At 45.1% G+C, this 22,019-nt stretch overlaps 1 protein-coding gene across 1 annotated transcript in view; it reads left to right on the forward strand.

Moving 5' to 3' along the window:
• Window positions 1-792: 792 nt before the first annotated feature.
• SMARCAL1 (SWI/SNF related, matrix associated, actin dependent regulator of chromatin, subfamily a like 1) overlaps window positions 793-22,019 on the forward strand; it is a 70,616-nt gene continuing 49,389 nt past the window's right edge. The window contains exons 1-8 of the mRNA XM_003254055.1: window positions 793-1,027; window positions 2,226-2,262; window positions 2,960-3,828; window positions 4,582-4,632; window positions 8,591-8,824; window positions 11,938-11,988; window positions 16,901-17,087; window positions 21,024-21,174. Coding sequence (XP_003254103.1) covers window positions 3,018-3,828; window positions 4,582-4,632; window positions 8,591-8,824; window positions 11,938-11,988; window positions 16,901-17,087; window positions 21,024-21,174 — 1,485 coding nt within the window. The 5' untranslated portion in view covers window positions 793-1,027; window positions 2,226-2,262; window positions 2,960-3,017. The remainder of the gene's footprint in view (window positions 1,028-2,225; window positions 2,263-2,959; window positions 3,829-4,581; window positions 4,633-8,590; window positions 8,825-11,937; window positions 11,989-16,900; window positions 17,088-21,023; window positions 21,175-22,019) is intronic.

The following is a 22,019-nucleotide window of genomic DNA, read 5'->3' on the forward strand; positions in this document are numbered from 1 at the left end:
ATGTACAGGTAAGGATTAAAAAAAAAAATCAAACTACACACATTGCTGTGCTTCCTTTTTCTTAGCATGTCTGGTCCATTTTTCCAAATCCTTTAGTAGACTTGTTTGTTTTTAAATGAGCCGTGTTTGAAAATAGAACAATAGCAACATTCATATGCACACTGATACATAAATATTATATTTATCACCGATGGTGCTCAGGATGGCTCAGGATGTTGGTGCTCAGGATGGGGTAAGGCGACTCTTAAAAGTCTCATGACTAATCTTCTCTCAAGAGGAGGGGCTATGGAATCAGAATCACAAGCTAGCTTAATAAAGCCTTGAGAAATATTATCAAATAGCTGTCTCAGTTTCCCCCTCTGTAAATGGGGACAAGAATGTGTTCCATAGGTTGTAGTGCGGTTAAATGAGGTAACTCATATTTATCCTAAACACAATGACTGATGACTACAATGATGACGATGATGGCAGCCGGGCGCAGCGGGTGGGGCTTAAATTGCAAGTATAGCAATACCAGGAATGGATGCCCCGGGGAGATACTTTTTATTAAGAGCTGCCAAGTTAGTATGGCTGTCTGGGATGCCCTCTGGAGACAGGAGACTCCGGGTTTGGAAACCTCAATGTCCCAGGCTTTCAGGACCTAGCGTTTGGCTAAACCTCTGGAGAACTACAACTTCCAAGGTGCACCACTTTCGCCCCGCCCATGACGTTGCAGCTCCCGTTCCTTGCCAGGCTGCCGGCCCGAACTACAAATCCCGGAAGAACCTGCAGCCCCGCTCGCGTTCTCGTCTCATCATTCCTACTTTTGGAAGCGAAACTGCGGCCGCGTTGCCTGCTGGGAAATGTAGTTCAGCGGTGGCCGAGCCCTTCGGGCCTGGCCGCTACAATAAGGCGGGCGAACTCGCAGCGCCTGAATACCCATGGCCTAACCGTCCCCTCGGAAGACCGGCCCCGCTCGGGAGGCTCTGGAGTCGCGCCTGGGGTCAGGGCAGGGGTCGAATGCGGCTCGCGTTCCAGGCCTCCCTCGGTGAGAAAGTGGTAGACTGGCAGGAAGGCGGTGGAGGCGGACGAGACCAATGCCAGCCTGGAGGAGGAAGTGGGCCAATGGGAAGGGTGAATCCAAGTGGAGACCGTAGGGGTGGGAGTGGGGCGTGGCGCCCGCTTACCCTGAGGCCGGGTGAGGCGCGCCCCGAAATGCCGGGGGGTGGCAGAGGTCCCTGCCTAGAGAGGAAGAGGGGCGTCCACGTGGCGGAATGGATTTATGGTTTGGGGCTGATCTGTGGGTCTTATGGCCGAGTCTCCGTGGTTAGTGGAGACAGCTTACCAGGCCTGGGATCTGGGGAGTTTGGAGGTGCAGGAGATCCCTGGTTGGAAACTTAAGCAGGAGTGTGTTACCCAGAGAGACTGAGGGCTTCTGCTGTGCACCTCCAAAACCTTTCCCTAACCTCTTCACCCCTTCCTAACTGCTAATGGTTGGAGAAGGTGGAAGTTCTCTGGGGATAGATACTTCGTGGTGGGGGAGGGGAGAGAGGGGTTGGGTTCTGGCCAAAGGGAGCCCCAGTAGGGAAGGAAACCTTTGAACCCTATAGCTGCCCAGAGGCCTAAGCAATGCTATTGGAGTACCCCTACATCATCATTCTAACCGTTACACAGTATTACATTAGATGCAGGCTATTTAGTCTGAACCAAGCCAGACAAATTGGTGTCCTGCCCTCTGCTTCTAAAATATTGTAAAAATGTCTCAGCTCATAGGAAAATAAATGTTCCGGGTAAATTCATGGAAAAAAATAATCAGGGTGCAATATGGAATGTTTACAATTATCCTACTTTATAATAAATTCTTATGTCTCCTAAATATGTGCCATTTGGTTATGGATGAAAAAAATCCAAACTATATACTCTAAATTATTAATTTGAACTGTGGTTATTGATGGCTGGTAAGATTACAGAGTAATTTTATTCTTTTTTTGTTTACATCCTTATGTAGCATCTTAATTTGCACACTGAACACATAATTTTTTTTTTTTCTGCCCCTTATTTTCCCAGGAGAGTCAGTCAGTTGCTCCTTGTGTTGTGTTTTGGAAGTCAGGTACTAAGGCCAGCTGCTCTGGCTTGCATTGAGCCACAGGCAGACTGATTTGCCAGGAATGATAAAAAGGGGTGAATGTGAGGGGAGAATTTAGTGTGCAGTCTATGGGAGGCTAATGCTTTTTTCCTTCTTCTAGGTTGGAAAGAGACTATTTTAGCAAGTGTCACGCCATGGTATGTGGTTGGTTGGTCTATTTCAGTCTAATCTATTATGCTTTCTGGTTAAAAATGTCACCTTTCTCATTATCTGATGGATTCACGTTGCACTGCCTAACTTTCTTAGGTTCTGATAACTCACCTTGGCTGGGCCATGGGAAGGAGAGAAATATTGCCTCTGAAATGCCTTTTTAGCTTTGGATTTGCTTTTTGCTTTTTATTTTTTCCTTTGAGAGTTTTGCTCTTGTCGCCCAGGCTGGAGTGCAGTGGCACGATCTTAGCTTACTGCAACCTCTGCTTCCCAGGTTCAAGCAATTCTTCTGCCTCAGCCTCCCAAGTAGCTGGAATTACAGGTGTGCACCACCACGCCTGGCTAATTTTGTATTTTTAGTAGAGATGAGGTTTCACCATATTGGCCAGGCTGGTCTCAAACTCCTGACCTCAAGTGATCTGCCTGCCTCAAGCTTCCCAAAGTGCTGGGATTACAGGCATGAGCCACCACACCTGGCCTGCTTTTGCTTTTTGATCAGGATCTTTATTTCAGCATTTGCTACCTACTATTTCAGTGTGTGTGCAATTATAAAAGAAACTTTAATATATCCTTCAGTTGTGCTGATTATGCATTTTCTGGGACAAAAGCTTGTGAAAATCATGGTTGGAGCATGGCAATTAATACATGTAATGTTCATTTCATTCTTCTTACTTTCTTCCACAGCTTTTGCCAACTTTCCAGTTAAAGGTTGACATTCCTGCATAAGCATTTCTCTGTGAAAATGTCCTTGCCTCTTACAGAGGAGCAGAGGAAAAAGATTGAAGAGAATCGACAAAAGGCTCTGGCCCGCAGAGCTGAGAAGTTATTGGCAGAACAGCGTCAGAGGACTAGCTCGGGCACCTCCATTGCTGGCAACCCATTCCAGTCCAAGCAAGGCCCATCCCAAAATTTCCCAAGGGAGTCTTGTAAGCCAGTGAGCCATGGTGTCATTTTCAAGCAACAGAATCTCAGTAGCTCATCTAATGCTGACCAAAGACCTCATGATTCCCACAGTTTTCAGGCCAAGGGAATATGGAAAAAGCCAGAAGAAATGCCCACAGCCTGCCCAGGCCACAGTCCACATAGTCAAATGGCTGTCACTGGAATCTCTCCTCCCTTGGCACAGAGTCCTCCAGAGGTCCCTAAACAACAGCTCTTGAGTTATGAGTTAGGTCAAGGTCATGCTCAGGCTTCACCTGAGATCAGGTTCACACCCTTTGCTAACCCAAGTCATGAGCCTCTGGCCAAAGCAAAGAGTTCCCAAGAGACACCAACTCATTCCTCTGGACAGCCTCGCAGGGATGCTAAATTAGAGGCCAAGACAGCAAAAGCCTCCACCTCGGGGCAGAACATTTCTTATGTCCATTCTAGCTCAGAGAATGTAATGCCCAGGACAGAAGGAAGACTCCAACAGAAGTCAGGGTCCTCAGTCCAAAAAGGAGTGAACTCTCAGAAGGGAAAGTGCATAAGGAACGGCGATCGTTTCCAGGTGTTGATCGGGTACAATGCGCAACTCATTGCAGTGTTTAAGAGCCTGCCCAGCAAGAGTTATGGTAATGTCTTTGTTCTTCAGCTGTTTTTTTTTTTTGTTTTTTTTTTGCTTATTTTTGGAGTCTCTTTTAATCTAACAGTTTCTCATAAATATTAAGAGAGTGCATTGGCACATTCTGTCCATCCAGTTGTTAACAATTTTTCAATTTTAGCTTGTGTTTCCCTTCATAATAGTCATTCCCTCAAACAGCTGCCAAACTTCATGGTTGTCACATGGCCATCTGGAGAACGGTTGAATGTTATTGAGAAGACGCTTCCTCTGCCAGGTGCTTTATATGCATTGTAGCACTTAAGCTGAACAGCAGTTTTTTTTGAAATAAGTAGATGTTATTTTAGTTTTTGAGGCGATGGAACTGGCTCAGCAAGATTAAGTGACAGGCCCAGTTTCATTGGTCTGGAAAGGCAGCGTCAGGATGTGACTAGCTCAATTACAGCCCAGAGCCATTACTCCTCATACTGCTTTGCCTGACCACACTACGACCTGGAGAACTTGGATTCTAGTCCTAACTCTGCCCTCAGTCCTCTTAGGTGAAGTTCATAACTTCCCAGGGCCTGAGTTGGATTCCACTACATGGAATAAAAGAATTGTCTATATTTACTATTTGTCCTCTACAGAGGTTTTTATAGATCAGTGGGGGCTTGCTGGTCAGCTGTTTTGAACTTGGCATCCTTCATTCATTCATTTAGAAGACAAGCTTGTGTTGAGTGCCTAAGTACAAATTGTCAACAGTCATCAGCCCTCTGTTTTGTTTCAGATCCTGGCACCAAGACTTGGAACTTCAGCATGAATGACTATAGTGCCCTGAGTAAGTAGACACATGGTTGTCTCTCATGGAGGGCGACACTGGTGCTGAAAATCTTTAGAGTATCACATGTAGTCTAGCTTATGGTGTGCATGGCTTTACAGGTGGTGAAAGCTTTCAGGGCACCCCCCCACACTCCTTCCCACTCTGTCTAGCCTAATGAGGCAGCTCTGTGGGTGAAGGCCGTTGGTAATATTAACAAAAGCTAGCACTAAATGATGCTCGCTATGCATTAGGCTATTCTAAGCCCCTTAGGCTAAATTTTATTCCTTATAATGACTATTTTACAGATGGGGAAACTGAGGTCCAGGGAGGATGAGTCAGTAACACAGGGTCACATAGCCAATAAGTTGTACAACTGGGATTCAAACCCTGACAGTATGACTTCAGACTACATGTTCCCACCAGACTACGCTGGCCCCAGCAGTGACAGGCAGCTCAGGCAGCCTGCCAGCCCCTGCTCCCAGGAAGGTAACAGTTCAGCAAACAGCACAGATCCTCAGAGTACTCTCTGTGCAGCTAACTACTCAAAAATGCAAGGAGGGGGCATTGGCCAAGCAAGTTCCAGCTAATGCAGTGTCTGGTCATAGTCAGCACCTGGTTACGTCCCTCTGTCTTCTGAGAAAACTGTCATACACTAAAGTTTTTGTCACTTGATCCTGGTACATGAAGCTTGCACACCTGTGTCAAAGCGTCAGCTCCGTGTGTTTTCATCTTCCATTTATTTTACTCTTTTCCCCCAGCTGCCGTTTCTACACCCTCTCTTCCTCCCCCAGCTTAAGAAGGGAAAAGGTGGTCACTTTGCAGATTTGGGGTATGAGATAGGATTATCTGGAGGCACCAGTACAGTTTCTGGGAAGGGTGGTTTGGGCCGGTGATGGGACAGCTCCCTGTAGAATTTCCTGGTTTTCTCCTTGGCCTCCAATTCTTGAAATGTGTACATTAGGCGATATCTTTCTTTGGTAGCTGCTAGTGTGTTAGTTTGCGAGGGCTGCCGTGACAAAGTACCACTGACTGGGTGGCTTAAACAATAGAAATTTATTTTTTCACGGTCCTGGAGGCTGGAAGCCTGAGATTGGTAGGGTTGGTTTCTTCAGAGGCCTCTCTCCATGCTTTGCAGGTGGCTGCCTTCTCTCTGTGTCCTTGTGTGGATTTTCCTTTGTGTGTGCAAATCCCTAGGGTCTCTCCCTTTTCTTAGAAGACGACCAGTCATTGGATTATCGCCCACCTTGGTGAACTCATTGTTTTGAACAGCTAACCTCTTTAAAGGCCGTATCTCCATATACAATCACATTCTGAGGTCCTGTGCTGTGTGTTTAACATGAATTTTGGAGGGACACAATTCAACCCATAACACTGCTGCTGCTAGGTCCATCTAGCGAGGGCTCATTTTTTAATCGATTTGTTTGCTGTTGGAACAGGGAGACCCAAGGCTCTGGATAAAGATTGCAGATTTTGACACCCGGTATTCTCATTGCTGGTGATTTTAAACCAGTGGTTTCCCCTGTTGCGGTTGTTTGTTTTGTCTTTTTACTCTTGTTCTGACCACGGTGCATGGTGACTTAGATGACTCCTGCTTTTGCAGATTCATTTAGGTTTTTTGTGTGATATCGTTACTTTTTTTTTGAGACAGAGTTTCACTCTGTCGCCCTGGCTGGAGTGCAGTGGCGTGATCTTGGCTCCCTGCAACCTCTGCCTTCCAGGTTCAAGTGATTCTCCTGCCTCAGCCTCCTGAGTAGCTGGGATTTCAGGTGTGTACCACAACGCCCAGCTAATTTTTGTATTTTTAGTAGAGATGGGGCTTCCTCCATGTTGGCCAGGCTGGTCTTGAACCCCTGACCTCAGGTGATCTACCTGCGTCAGCCTCTAAAAGTGCTGGGATTATAGGTGTGAGCCACTGTGCCCGACTATCATTGCTTTATGTAATGCTCCACATGTTTTGACAACCATGTTTATTGGGTACAAAATTCTCCATATATACTTCTCAATGAAGCTCACAAAAGAGAAAAAAAATTCTCCATATAGCTTTTAGATGAATTTTTCTGATTGTTTGGCTCCTCTGCATCTTTACCAATGTGTTACACACTTGACCTTTTGCCTGCTGAGATAAACCTTGAAATTCCTTGCCATAATTATGGATTTGTGAATTTCTCCTTGTGTTTCTAAGTTTCAGATAGGTTCATGATTGTGTGTCAGGATTGGCTTTTTATCGGTATAACCGTATAAAATTGTCTCTGTGTCAGTCTTTCTGTCATTTTGCTTTAGGTATATCTCTGGATTTGGCTTCATTAACCCTACCACATACTCACTGTAGAACATATTTTGACATGTGAAGAAGAAAAACTATCCCCCGTAATCTCCCCACTCAACTAACCATTATTAACATTTTGGTTTCATTCCCTGCAGCCTTTTTTCTATGCATTAAAATATAAAGTTTTACATATGCATATAATTTTTATTCTGCCCTTTTAATTTAATGGTCCAGCATAAAGCATATTTATTTTACTGAATGTTAACAGTTAATTCTAAGTGATGAAAATGTGTCCATTATCATAATGGGCCATTTTGACCTTCAAGAAATGGTTTCATGTTGTTGAACTACTTTTGTCTTTTCCAGAATTTTTAGTACGAAATAAATTTTGATAGCTGTATAACATTCTGTCTTATGAATGTGTCATACATTGCTTAAATTGTTGTTGTTTATTTTTTCCTGCTTGATTTTAATTTGCTGCCAGTTCTTCCAGTTTTAAAGCTGTAGAGGAACACCTTTGTATGTAAGTTTTTGTCTGCATTTTCAATCAGTAGTTGGGATAGATTTCCAGAAGTTGAATCATTATTCTTAGAGCTCTTGCTATAATTGCCAAATTGTTTTCCAGAAGGTTTTATTCCCAACCAGCAATATGGATGTCTGATTGTTTCTCATCCTGCAAATTCGAGAAGTAAAAAAGTCTCTTATTTTTCTGATTTTTTGTGAAGGTTAACATTTCTTCAAATGTTTCTTAGTTTTTTTCCTCCCGTTTTGAATTGGCTACATCTCTATCCTCTTCTTTTATGGTCTTAGTACTTTTTTAAAGCATGAGCTCTTTTATATTTCTTTACTCAGGGTTTTTGCCTTTCACTCCAGTGTGTGTCTATTGACAGCTTAGTGTTACATAGTTGAATTTGTTCATTATAAAATGCATCTGTAGTAGATAAAATAGTGTTCAGAACTGTGTGTTTGTGACCTGGTGATCCTGGTCCTCACTCCTTTGTTCTCTGAGCAGTAGACAGAGTAGCAACCTAGGAATGGGCTTAACTGGGTGATTTGTGGTGTGCTGACTTCAGTGGCTTCTCCAACACCATGCCAGAAATTATCTAATAAGTTTATTCATCCTGGCGAGCTTCCTCTTCCCCTTGTTAATTTCTGAATTTTAAATGTTTTGATGTGAAAAATGTAGGGAGGCCAGGTATGGTGCCTCACGCCTGTAATACCAGCACTTCGGGAGGCTAAGGTGGGTAGATGGCTTGAGCTTAAGGATTTGATACCAGCCTGGGCAACATAGCGAACCCTGTCTCTACAAAAAATACGAAAACTAACCGCATGTGGTGGTGCACGCCTGTAGTCCCAGCTACTGGGGAGTCTGAGGTGGAGGATGGCTTGAGCCAGGGAGGTTGAGGCTGCAGTGAGCCATGATCACAGCACTGCACTCCAGCCTGGGTGACAGAGCAAGACCCTGTCTCAAAAAAAAAAAAAAAAAAAAAAAGAGAAACTTAAGGACCTGGAAAGTTACATTCAACAAATATTGAAATTCCCAAAGCCCCAACTAAAAAACACTTTCAAGCCTTCCTAATCTAACAGTGCCTTTTCTTGCCTCTTGACCATGTCCCTTCCCCACTTTCTCCCTCTTGCCTTGCCTGTATTTCAAAGCCACATCATAGTCCTCTGCTTTATCACTTCAGTTCGATTTTTCTTCTTTGGCAGTGAAAGCAGCCCAGAGCCTCCCAACGGTCAACCTGCAGCCTCTGGAATGGGCCTATGGTGGCAGCGAGTCACCCTCCACCAGCAGTGAGGGACAGGCCGGACTTCCATTAGCTCCATCCCTTTCGTTTGTCAAAGGGCGATGCATGCTCATCTCCAGGGCCTACTTCGAGGCAGACATCAGTTATTCACAGGACCTGATTGTGCTTTTTAAACAGATGGATTCCAGAAGATATGGCAAGTAATTGGTCTTTGTCTGATTCCCAGAATGTGTAGTGGTCTGTGATCTCAGCATAGGGTATTTTTCTCTACCTTGAATATTCAAAAATTACTTTCTTGGGAAAGACTTCCTGTTCTGCTCCTCTTCCTATAGAAAGATGACATGTTAATTATTCCAGATAGTAAACATACAGTGACGGCTGTTTTGTCATAAGGCCTCCCAAAGGGAAGACCTCGTAATTTCCCTCTGGTCAATATCTTCTTGGTAGAAGCAGGTAAATTCCTGCTTCAGCCATTTAAAACCCATCTGTTTTTATTTTGGCCTTTGCCGAGCAGAAAAACAGGTGGTTGCCATAAAAATAAATGCTTTTCCATATGCAAACTTAGTGGTTTTCAAACTTGAGCATGCAGGGAACCGCCTGCAGGGGTTGTTAAAACGCAGCTAGCTGGGCCCCACTATTGGAGTTTCTGATTCTAGAACTTGAGCGTGGAGCCAAAAATTTGCGTTTCTCACACGTTCCCTGTGCTGGTGCTGCTGCTGGTGATGGTGCCACAGTTTGAAAATGCTGGTAGTTCTGCTGTCGGCCTGCCCATCAGCATCACGGGGCCACTTCAAAAGCACCGATGCCTGATTCTTACCCAGAGATGTTTTTTTTGTCGGAGGTGGGGCTTGGACATTGTTGGGGTGTTTTTTGTTTGTTTTGTTTTTTTTAATCTTCAGATGACCCTAATTATAAGCCAGTCTTGACATCTACTGGCCACAGCAGAATAGTTTTGCTGTATTTTATTTTATTCTATTTATTTTTGAGATGGAGTTTCACTCTGTTGCCCAGGCTGGAGTGCAGTGGTGCAATCTTGGCTCATCGCAACCTCTGCCTCCTGGGTTCACGCGACTTTCCTGCCTCAGCCTCCTGAGTAGCAGGGACTACGGGCACCTGCCACCACACTGGGCTAATTTTTGTATTTTTAGTAGAGGTAGGGTTTCATCATGTTGGCCAGGCTGGTCTCAAACTTCTTCGCCCACCTTGGCCTCCCAAAGTGCTGGGATTAATTACAGGCATGAGCCACCACGCCTGGCCGTTTTGCTTTATTTTTTTGTGAGGTTCTGCAAAAGCTCCCCCATCAGAATAGAGGAGAAGCAGCTATAGATTCTGGACTCGTGGGTGTCATTCTTAGCTTGGGCCACATTGTTTTTTAAAAACTATGTAGTTTTTATGGATTAGTGTTTCCCCATTCTTGAATTGGTTTAATCTTGTTCTTAATCAAGTAGAACTCAAATACTTAAAACCTCATGCCTTTGAGACCTCACATTCAAGCATCATTCTGGAAGAAGCCTCTAGAATTGCTTGCTCAACAAGAGCTTTCATCAGGGTTTGGGTTCCGGAGGAGGCTGATGCTGGTTGCTATGTCATCATCCTTAGATGGATGGAGTTTGGACTGATGAGGACAGGCTGGTGAGCAGGGTACGGGAGTTGTGCGAGGCCCAGGCAGGTCGTAAGATGAGCTGCTCCACGACAGTCTAGATCCTTTGCCTTTCCTGCCCCCTCGGATGTTCGGCTTCAGCTTGGGGTGGCCCTTAAAAGGCAAATACAGGCCGGGTGTGGTGGCGTGTAATCCCAGCAGTTTGGGAGGCCGAGGTGGGTGGATCACCTGAGGTCACAGGAGTTCGAGACCAACCTGGCCAACATGGTGAAACCCTGTCTACTAAAAATACAAAAACTATCCAGGTGTGGTGGTGCCAGCCTATAATCCCAACTACTCAGGAGGCTGAGGCAGGAGAATCGCTTGAGCCCAGGATGCAGAGGTTGCAGTGAGCCTAGATCGCACCACTGTACTCCAGCCTGGGTGACAATCTCAAAAATAAAAAAGGCAAATACAGTGATATGTGTCTATCACCGGCCTATGAGATCACACTTCTGACATGGTCTGCATTCTGGGAGTGGGTACCATGAAGGTATTGATACTGATCCTGCTCACATTGATACTGGTCCAAAAACCGTGATTGGTTCCTTTGCCTTAGCTGTTGTTCACAGCTTTTCCTGTTTGCTGCTGTGCCACTGTGAGAATCAAGTTGTCAGGAAGGGCCTTCCTCTTCTAGTTCTGCATTTAAGATTAGTCTGTCTGCTTTGTTCCTTCCATCAGGTTGTACCTGGACGACCTCGCTTTTTGCTGAAACTGACTCTGTGTCCATGATGCCTTTTTCTGACCACCTTGCTTTTGAAGGAACTATACAGTGAAGAATGAACTTTTGCTGCCCAGATAGCATTTACTGAGACCAAGCTTTCTTGATTTTTCAAAAGACAGATTAGTAGAGAAATTCCTCTATTTAAAGAATGAGCCACCATTGGGTAGAAAGATGCTCACCTTTCTTAGTTGATATTGTGTGTAATTTATACTACACTATGCTGATTAGCAGATGATATAATAATCACACTAACAATAATTCATAATAACTGGCTTTTTGAGGTGCTCATTGCTTTCCAGTCATACTTTTATAAGCATTTTACTTTAAACTTCACGTAATCCTCACAGTAACCCCTGAGGTAGGAGCTGTAGTATCTTTATTTTTCAGATGTGGAAACTGAGGGAGAGGTGTTACAGTGACTTGCCCAAGGTGACATAGCTAGCAAGAGGCAGAGCCGAAATTGAAACTTTGGCATTTTGACCACTGACTACATGCAACTTGTTTCCCATGTGTAAAATGGAGTTAACAACAGCCCACCTTACAGACTTGGGAGGGGCAGATGAGAGGGTGCCACTGAGTGTTGGCACAGTGCCGGGCTGAACATGAATGCTGCTTAGGTGTGAGCTCCAGTTACCACCCCTGTCACTCAGGGCATTTCTGACCTGCTAGACCCTCCCCCGCCATGTATCCTGTGGCACCTTTTATCACAACCCTTACAACCCAGTGTTGTCAGCATCTCTGCCTCTTTTTCCTCCCAGTATACTGGGGAAACCTCCAGGGAAAGTACTCTCCTAATTTCTGTATCTGCAATGCTAGGTACAGGACCAGCTGCCACATTGTCTAAGCTTAATGGAAGTTTATGAAGCCAAGGAATAAATGAGTAAGTGTGATCATGTACCAGGAGGGCAGGGTGTCCTATTTGCTTATTTATTTCTTGTCATTGCAGATGTCAAGACCAGGAAGTGGAGCTTTCTCTTGGAAGAGCACAGTAAACTAAGTAAGAAGCCTTCCTTACTTGTTGTATATCATGCTATTGTTAAGCTTTAATAATTCACCTTGAATTTGATGTATTTTCGAAGAATCTTCTCCTCCCTTTGCTATGGTGGGATGCTTGAGTACAGGGTGAGCAAAGGTGAGGATGCAGCCTTGTCCACATCCACTGGCTTTATGACAGCCCAGACAAATGCCAGGCCTCTTCTGCCATAAGGGTGAGGCAGCAATAGTAAAATTTCCCAGGCCTGTGAAACCTTCCTGCTGTCATAGAAGTGCTAGAAGCATGGGTACATAGACTTTAGGAATCAGAAGTGAGCTAGGATTGCTTAGCTTAGGTGGACGTGACCATAGATTACTTCTAAGAATAGGCTCTCAGTGTACTTCTAGAACTGGATGGGATGATCAAGAAAGGTAGGAGAGTCTCACTGGGAATGGACTTCATCATAGAGTTCTGTTTGAGGCAGACATCAAGGCCAGGGACTTAGGCATTTTAATAAGCACTTTACAGACTGACCAAGGGAAAGGGATATGTGTACAGACAGCATAAGTGCAAGAAGAAGAAGCCAGTTTGGGTTTATCATTTTTCTTCTCTGTGTTTTGCTTAGATGGGGCAATAAATTCTAATATGCCTGGAAAAAGGAAATATGGTGATATCTCAGACTGTACCAGAATACCAGTCCCTTATCTATCTGGCTGTAACAATTCTGCATTGGGTTTGCAGCTAGCATGGCTTATGTTCCTCTGCTTTACTCCTAATCCTGATGGCCTGTTGGGCCTCCCAAACCAAGGAAGGAGTCATTTGTGGGTACCAATCAGGCCAGGACAGACATGAGCCAACCCTGGGAGCTCTGAGTCATTGGTCATCTTGCCTGGCAGGCTAGGGCTTCAATGTGAGGGAAAAACTGGGTTCCTTCCTTTTGTCTCCTTCTTATGTGATTTACTGTGTGACATTGAGTAAATAATTAAATATTCTGGGTCCCATTGTCCCTTTAGTAAAAAAAGGGGTGGTCTTTAATCTCTATCTGCTCTCCTGACATAGGAATTAAATATAAAGGAAGAGCCTTTGGTTCCTTAAGCAAAACTTGCTGTGAACTACACGATTAGGTTTGAATATGAGATGATAACTTAATAAATGCTGGCTGAAGCAGAAAGGATGGCTCACGTTGATCTTGAGACTCTGGCTGCTACTATTCGGAACTTGTGATTTAGAGGGAATTATTTGGCAAAAGCTGAATTTTTTTTTCTTTTTGAGACAGGGTCTCAATATCACCCAGGCTGGAGTGCAGTGGCACGATCTCAGTTCACAGCAACCTCTGCCTCCCAGGTTCAAGCGATTATCGTGCCTCAGCCTCCCAAGTAGCTGTTACACAGAATCCTTTTGGTGCCACTTTACCAGCTGGGCTTGCCACTGGGCTTGCTCTGCCCACTCGACCTGGCAGACTGCGCTCGGCTCACACTACCAGTCCAGATTCCACACCCACCATGGGCGAGCTAGGCATGGAGCAGTGGAGGGTGTGTGAGCGAGTGAGTGTAGGGTCTGGCCACAGCACACAGCCAGGTGCACCAGCTGCTGCAGCGGAGCGGGCAGCTCCAGACTGTGGCACAGGCACTAGCTCCGTGTGAGGCTGCAGCTGGACTAGGCATACCACAAGCAGCTTCTGCCTTGGGCACCAGCATCTGGATGATGGGAATGTGCTGGTACCCGAAAACTTGAAGACACCAGCAACCATGGAGCCCCAAGGGGGTGTTACAGCATGTCACAGCTCTGGCTCAGGGAGTCCCAAGGTCTGGGCTCCAGAAAGGTTGCCACTCTTCACTCCTGTGGTTCGACAAACAGGAGCATGTCACTGCCTGCAGCTTGGCAAGCAGACCAGGAATGTGATATAGCCGTTTTCTCACCTGCCATTCAGCGGGTCCCAGATTCTTGTCCTGCGTCCAAGAAGAATGAGGTTACATGAACAACTGGAGAGTAAGCAAGACAGAGAAGGGTTTTATTGAGCAACGAACAGCTCTTAGTGGAGAGGGGACCCAAAGTGGGTAGTCCCAACGTGTGGCCAAGTCCAGGGTTTTTATGGGCTCAGAATGGGGGGGTGTGTGCTGATTGGACCATGGGCAGGCCTGGAAAAAGCACCATTCAATTGGCTAAAAGGCATTGAGGAAGTTCTTATTCTGGGTTGTGGACTCCACCTGGAACTGACAGCCTGGTTTTCAGGTTTCAGTCTGTCTTTGGCTTGAAGGTTGGGTTTCACTGCAGACCCACACCTGTCTGCCTAGGAAGTTGTCTGCCTCCTGCTATTATCAGCTGGAATTATAGGTGCACATCCCCCACGCCTGGCTAATTTTTGTATTTTTAGTAGAGATGGGGTTTCGTCATGTCAGCCAGGCTGGTCTCGAACTCCTGGCCTCAAGTGATCTTCCCACCTTGGCCTCCCAAAGTGCTGGGATTACAGGTGTGAGCCACCGTGCCCAGCCACAAAAGCTGAATTTTTGAAGAAAAATAGAAGTGAGTTATTTCCTTCTTGCCTTTGTCTTTCAACCTGGAAACACACATATGTTAGCTATAAAGTCTTTGACTTTTATGGAACAACAAAAAGCAGGACACTTACAGCATTAATAGATAAATGTAGTGTTGAAAAACCATGACTTGTGACTCAGATAGCATTGTAGAGTGGTTCCTGATCTTTTGCAGACAACAGACTCCTTGAAATATCTGATGAAAAGAATGGATTCTCCACCCAGAAAAAAATGCACATAATGGTCACAAATAAGATTTTGCACTTGATAAAGATGATTCCATGGATCCTGAGTGAAGATTCTAGATTTAGAATTTTTACCTGCTATCTCATCATGACAGTGTCTCACGGAAGATAAGACTGATCTTCCTATTTCATAGACTGAGAAAAGGTTGGGCCCAGAGAAAGGAAACAGTGGCTTTCCTTACTGGGAGCGTTGCAGGGTTACAGTAAGGTCAGTGACAGAAATAAGACTAAAATTGCCATCTGCCTTTGTAACGTGACCCATTATAAAATTTAGAAGCCAGCTATACTAAGAAGCTGGGGAGGGAAAAGCGGTGAGAATAGAGCCCAGTTCCACTTTAGTTCCTATTTCTCCGCCAGTACTGTGAACCTAGGGAATGCCCACCTCCTTCCTCACCCCATGCTGTCCTTCCTCACGAGTGAAATTAGATCGTTGACCCTGAGCTAGTGAACATGTGCATAGGAAACTAACGAAGAAATGACAATAAGACCTGAGTATGTGAGTGTTCATTGGTGAAGCAGTGGGAGTTATTTTCTCTAGTAAGGAGAATCTAAGCTTTCCTCCTCTATTCTAAGTGACTCAGGCCTTTTGCCCCCAGTGAAACTGGCATAGGCCTTTTGTTTTCCCCTTGCTGTCAGTCCAGAAGGGTTCTCAACAATCTTGTCTTGTCAGCTGCTATTTGAAAACATTAGCATCTCTGCTATGTGGCTAGTAGCATTCTGGCAAAGAGCTATTTTACAGAAATGACTTCCAGATGACTCATGAAGCCAGACAGCACGTCTGTCATCTCCTAGTACCAGGGAAAGGACAGTAGAGACAGTCGTTGTCAAGGAATGGTTGCTTTCTCAGGAACACTGAGATGTCTGAACTAGCAGCATAGGATTTGGGAGACAGTAGTTGGTAGGAGACAGGGTAGATGTTGGTTTTATTCCTCTTAAATGGCCGAAGGAACATAATGCTTACAAAGCCCTGCATTTTCTACCAGCCAGTTCGTCAGCCCTTTCTTAGCTTTCATCAGGTATTTGAGTTCTGAGGATCACTAGAATTAAAATGAAAATGGTTTCTGAAAGTACAAGGAGTGCTCAGCCTCCTGAAGTGTGCAGAAATCAACATGCTCATATTTAATTTGGAGGTATAAAATGTATTTCTGCATCAATATGGACAGTCTGTTTTGTATTAAAGCCATCAACCTTACCTAATTTCCTCTCATGGTGATTATTTTTGTGGAAACTGTTTCCAGAAATAACTGATACTTATATTTAGTGGAAGAGAGAAATGGACTTAAATATATTGAAAATACAAAGCAATTGGAGGTAGCAGTAGATGGCTCAGCCCTGCACGTTCACATCAGTATTTACGGTGGTAACCAATTGATGGTTGTGGCAAAAGACTTTTGGAATCACTTGTGAGGGTATTGAGAAAACGTATGATCACACATGACTGTATGAAATAGAGAACCAGCCTTACTATTTCAAATAATATTGGATAGAAGTAAAATAATACCCAGTTTCTCTTTGTAGTTTCCTTTACTGGATACCGGAGGACAATTAGCTTCTTGGTGGGTTACTCTGACTCCCAGAGTGCCCTTGAAAAGGTAAAGGATAAAGAGCAATTGACGATCTGTAAATAATGGCTACTCTTCTAATTAGATTTTTCAAAGGAAAATGATAAAAGGGAAGAACATCCTGAAAGTGACAGCCCTCAGGACAGCAGGCTGTGGTTAGTGATTTAACGGTAGTTCCACTGCCAAGGGTCTCTTGGTCTGTCATTTTTTCTCTGCATTATTAATTTGTAATTCAGCCTTCTTCTCCCAAGAATTATGTGTTTTATTTATCTCTCTGGTTTATTCTTTTTCTGTTTCTCTATTGAATAAAGGCTTTTTTTTCCCTCTTTTTTGAAGTTTAAAATCAGGTGAGACTACATTCTTTCAAAAAGCAAGGTCAGTGCAATTCATTTGCTTTCATTTTCATGTAGATCCCAAGTAAATTATTTTTCCCATTTGGGTTAATGGTCCTGACTAGAAGAGATTTCTCCACCCATTATATAGGGACCTAGGACCAGCATCATTGGAAGGAAATATATATATCCCAAAGCTCCTCTTTCTCTAAATCTTTTGGGCATGAACACTCCAGCTCATATGCTTCTGTTCTTCTTTTCAGTTGCAAAGGCGCGCTGCCTCCCACAAGTTCAGCTGGACCCTCTGCCCACGACCCTCACCCTGGCGTTTGCTTCTCAGCTCAAGAAGACATCTCTCAGTCTCACGCCAGATGTCCCAGAGGCAGACCTTTCTGAAGTGGACCCCAAGCTCGTATCTAATCTCATGCCCTTTCAGAGAGCTGGAGTCAAGTAGGTTCTTGATCTTCCTCTCTCTTCCTCTCTTGCTCAAATTTCATTACTCACCACAGACCGCATTCAGATGCTTCCTGTTTTATGAACTTTTATTTTCCACGGATAGATGAAAATTTAGAGGAGTCTAGGCATTAAACAGCCAGGTGTGCTGTTACCAAAGCTTTATTGTAACCATTGATTTCAAATTCCATGGGTTAATCAGGACTCTGAATTGCAGCTATGCAGAAACCCAATTCAAACTAGCTTAAGGAAAGAGATTTCTCAGTGCCTGTAAGAGAAAATCCATCATCTCTAAAGATCTCATCAGGCTGCTCTCCTCTCTCAGATCTGCTTTCTGTTTGTTTGCTCTGTTCCCAAGCAGGTGTTACTCAAGTGTGGCAGCTCGGGCAGCCAGGAGCTTCCAACTTGCATTCTCAGCCTAGCAACACACAGAAGCACCTTTTTTCTAATGGGGCTAACACTGCAATAGCTGAAGTCTGGTACCAATGTTGGAGCCAGTCGTTGTGGCCTTGGAGGCTTGAGGTCTTGGTGATTAGACTTGGTGATAGGCCTGTCCCTAGAACCAGAGGGTAAGGCCTGCCCACCTAAATTACTTGGATTGAAAGTGGGAGGTGGCAGTTCTCCAAAAGAAAGTCAAGGTGCTCTTATTAGAGGAAGAAAAAAGATAAACCTACATCCTGATCTTTCCTTTTTTTCCTGAGTTTCTTGGGAGAAGCAAAATGCCAGATTTGAACTAGTCTTCGCTTAAAAATATGGGAGTTCAAGGAGAAGAAAGAGGAAGTCTTGATAGTCTGTCTAGAAATAAGAAGCTGTTATTAGACAGTGTAGTTGGACATAGAGCCCTGTGCAAGGGAAGGAACCTAAATTAACAATGGCACTGACAAACCACAACAGCCTGCCTGCTTGAAGCCTGATTGTGGTATTTTGGTGAAAGCTTGGCTACTGTCTTTGGCAGGATTTGGGTCTCAGTGTGCCGTTTGGGCACAATGCACTTTATTACATTACCTGGCCCCAGCCCTTCCCCCTAATTCTTTTCTTCATTTCCTTCTATCCCTCTTAAATAGCACACTCTGCAAAACTTCCTCTGGCATTGCCATTCCAATTCTCCAGCTGGTGAGATGTCCTTTGGGCCTTGTTTTAACCAGGCTCAGGGTGGTTTTTTCCTTTCATCTTTCTTTCTCTGGGCCTCTTTATTAAAGCTGCAGTAGAGGTTGCCCAGCCCCACCCCCTGGGCAGCCCCTGCCTTCAGCATCCAGTTCTTCGTGGCACTGTTAGCCATCCTTGGGTCCACGTGGTGGGTGCTGGTCTTACCAGTTACCCCATTACCCCTGAGAGAGGCTCTGTGTGTGAGGCACCCCAGGGCAGATCTGTTTCTCTCTCTGTGGCTCTGAAGTACTTGTAATCTTTCTTCAGAATTTTCTAAATAAACTCAGATTTTAACTTTCATACCCTGAAGAGGTGGGGGTTTGGCATTGGGGGAGGAGGGCTGTCAATTCCATGTTTTGTTTTGTTTTCTTTAATGCAAGAACTACAATTGAACACACCCTTTAATTTATAAAGCAGAATCTCTTAGAAATATCAGCATCTTCTAATATCCAAGTCACTCTCTTCAGCAGGTGAATGAATTGAGGCTTAGAAAGACAGTCAGTTGCCTAAAGTTATTCAGCTGCCAAAAGTGGAGTTGGGGCTTAAGTCTGTGTTTTCTGATTGATTAATTTCTGAGTATGGCATTTTTTTCTATTATATTCAACTACCCTGTGGAGGATGACATTTAATTATGTTATTGTTCCTCTGTTATCCAGGCTTTTTCTGTCTTTGTTGTCATTTTTTGGCCACTTTGTTCCTTAGTTGGGCTCCCTCTAGGCAGGGGAAAAAGGAGAGAATGTGAAATTCAGGGGGTCCATTCTGCTCTAAGGATGTGGATATACCAAACTTCTGGAAATTATAGATGGTAAAGCTGAGGAGGCTGAAACAAAAGATGCTCAAAGGGCGTGGGGCTCTCCATGGATTCCGTTGCTTAGGTACTGCCTGTCCTCGCTGGCCACCAATTTTGTAAATCAGAAAGTGAGGTAAAAAATACATCTTTTCACACCTGCCCTCCCCCCATCTGTCTGTGTTGTGGGTTGATCCCAGAAATGGTCCAGAAGATTTCATAGAGGTGGGTGTACAGGGAGGAGGCTGCGCCTGTTCTGGAGAGGTGAGGCAGCCCACTGCTCGGCTCCGTTCCTCCCCAGTGGAGGGTGAGGCCGCCAAATCTGGGCTTTGGGAAGGGCTGCCCCCTCTCCCAGGCAGGGCCCCGCCCAGGCTGCAGGGAGAACAGAAGGGTGCCATGCCATGATGCCTGTTGTCCCCACACTCTACTGGCCTCGGGCTGCCTGGGGATTTGCTGCCCAGTTTTCCATCTTTGGAAACGGTGTTTCCAGGCAATTCAGAAAGGGCAAGTGCAGCCTAGACTTCTTGTCAGCCCTGCTAATTGCTGATTAGAAGAGGTGACATTCTCTGTTTTCACTGTGTGAGAAGGAAAGAGAAAGAACTATCCCAGCAGCTTATTATCAGGATTCTGAGCAAATGATCTATTTTTCAGAGATTAGATGAAAGAAGACTAGTATTTGGCACAGAGGACCAGACATCTGGCACTTGGGATCCTTTTAGCTTTTCACTGTTTCATCATGCGACACGAACAAGTCATTTTTACTGTTTGTGTTTTGATTCTTTTTCTTTTTGTGGAATAGTAGTTATGATAGAAGCACTTCCTTAGCGCTTATGATGTTGCCAACCACTGTTTTCAGTATTAGCTTTATTAACCCTCCCACAGCTCCATGAGATAGGTACTGTTATTACTCCCTTCTTACTGCTGAGGGGGCTGAGGCATAGGGAGGTTAAATCATGTGCATGAAGGTGTACAGCTGCTGAGTGATGGAATTGGGACTCCAACCCCAGCCAATCTGGCTCCAAAATAGTGGAATACACCTTTATTCATGAACTATTAGCAAGGGATGCTGCACTTAAGGGCTTTAGGGTCCTGGAGGCTGCCATAGTGAAAACCTCAATGCTGAGGTTGGTGCTCCCTGTTGGACAAGCACCCTTCCTCGCATCCTTTTCTCCGCCTCTCTCCTCGTTAGCAGCATCTTCTGTCTTTGCCAGCCCCTTTCTCTGCCTTTATGCATACTGAGTCCTCTCTGATCTTCAGAAAGCCTTCTTTTCACCCCACCAGCTCTTCTTTCTTTCCTTTTTTTTTTTTTTTTTTTTTTTTTGAGATGGAGTTTTGCTTTTTTTGCCCAGGCTGGAGTACAATGGTGTGATCTCAGCTCACTGCAACCTCTGCCTCCCAGGTTCAAGCGATTCTCCTGCCTCAGCCTCCCGAGTAGCTGGGACTACAGGCATGTGCCTATAGAGATGGAGTATCACCATGTTGGTTAGGCTGGTGTCAAACTCCTGACCTCAGGTGATCCGCACCCCTCAGCCTCTCAAAGTGCTGGGATTACGGGCATGAGCCACCGCGCCCAACCCTTTCCTTCCTTTCAAGGCAGACTCTGGAGTGAGTAAGCATGCCCTCCTCAATGCTAGTCCTGGACTCCCACCACCCTCCTCCATGTACGTCCCCTGGGCCCTGCCTACAGTGGACCGAGGCGACTCTTCTCACTGGAAACTTCCTTCTTTGGCCTCCACGACCTAATCATCTTCCAGATCTTCTTCCTACCTTTTGACCACATTCCACATTTTTCCTTTTTGGGCTTTCTCTCTCTCTCTCTTTTTTATTCTGCTCCCTATTTGGCCCATGCTCCTTTCCTTCTGGGGAGCAAGTCTGGTGGTGGGCTGGGCCCGGGCTGGCCAGTGCAGTGGCTTTCACCCAGCAGTGCTGACCCACCGGACATGAGGGCACATGAACTCATGCCCCGGGAAACATGCCATCCTCACCTTGTCTGCCTTCAGTTTTGCCATAGCCAAAGGAGGCCGCCTGCTGCTCGCTGACGACATGGGCCTGGGGAAGACCATCCAAGCCATCTGCATCGCAGCCTTTTACCGGAAGGAGTGGCCACTCCTGGTGGTGGTGCCATCCTCTGTGCGCTTCACCTGGGAGCAGGTTAATGCTCTTCAAATTGCAGTTTTCACAGAGAAGGTTTTCTTAGAGTCATAAAATAATGGTTTGCAGACAGGGCCTAGGGATCTTTAAGTATCGTCTTAAGTAAAGGCAAAGGCAGGAAGAGAGATGAGATGCCACCTGAGGGCAGGCTGGGGGTTTTCTGGATTAGAATCAGGTTACATCTTGAGGGAAGAAAGCCAAGGAGAAACTGGCTTAGAGACTTGTGTTCATCTGTCAGCAGGCACTTCTGGGACCTCTGTGCCCTGCTAATAATACTTTTCATCTGTACCACACTTAATTTTTTTTATTCTGCTTTTTTATTGTTTTTTAAAATTTTTATTCATTTTGAAACTGGATTATGAGACTGGCTAGTTTTTGTACTTTTTGTAAAGATGAGGTTTTGCCATGTTGCCCAGGATGGTCCCAAACTCCTGGGTTCAAGTGATCCACCTGTCTTGGCCTCCCAAAGTGCTGGGATTACAGGAGCCACTGTGCCTGGCCCACACTTAATTTTTAAAATATTTTTACCTCCTATATTTTCCTCAATCCCATGACAGTCCTATGCAGTGGGTACAATAGACAGTAACCCCATTTATAGATGAGAAAATGGAATCTCAGAGGTTAAGCTCCATGCTTCCCGTTAATGAGGAGCCCTGGCAGATCTTGATGTGGCATCTCCTGACTTCCCGACTCAGGGATTTTGCACTCTGTAGAGGGGGGAGTAAATGGGATGTTCACTGTCTGCCAGGTAGCTTTATGGATGCAGAGCCTCACAAGAAAACTGTATCACCCACCCTTGAGCTTTTTCTACTGTAAATCCAGGAATCAGAGTGGTTTTGTGAAAT

Source organism: Nomascus leucogenys, chromosome 22a (assembly GCF_006542625.1).
Source record: "Nomascus leucogenys isolate Asia chromosome 22a, Asia_NLE_v1, whole genome shotgun sequence".
Classification (NCBI taxonomy): Eukaryota; Metazoa; Chordata; class Mammalia; order Primates; family Hylobatidae; genus Nomascus; species Nomascus leucogenys.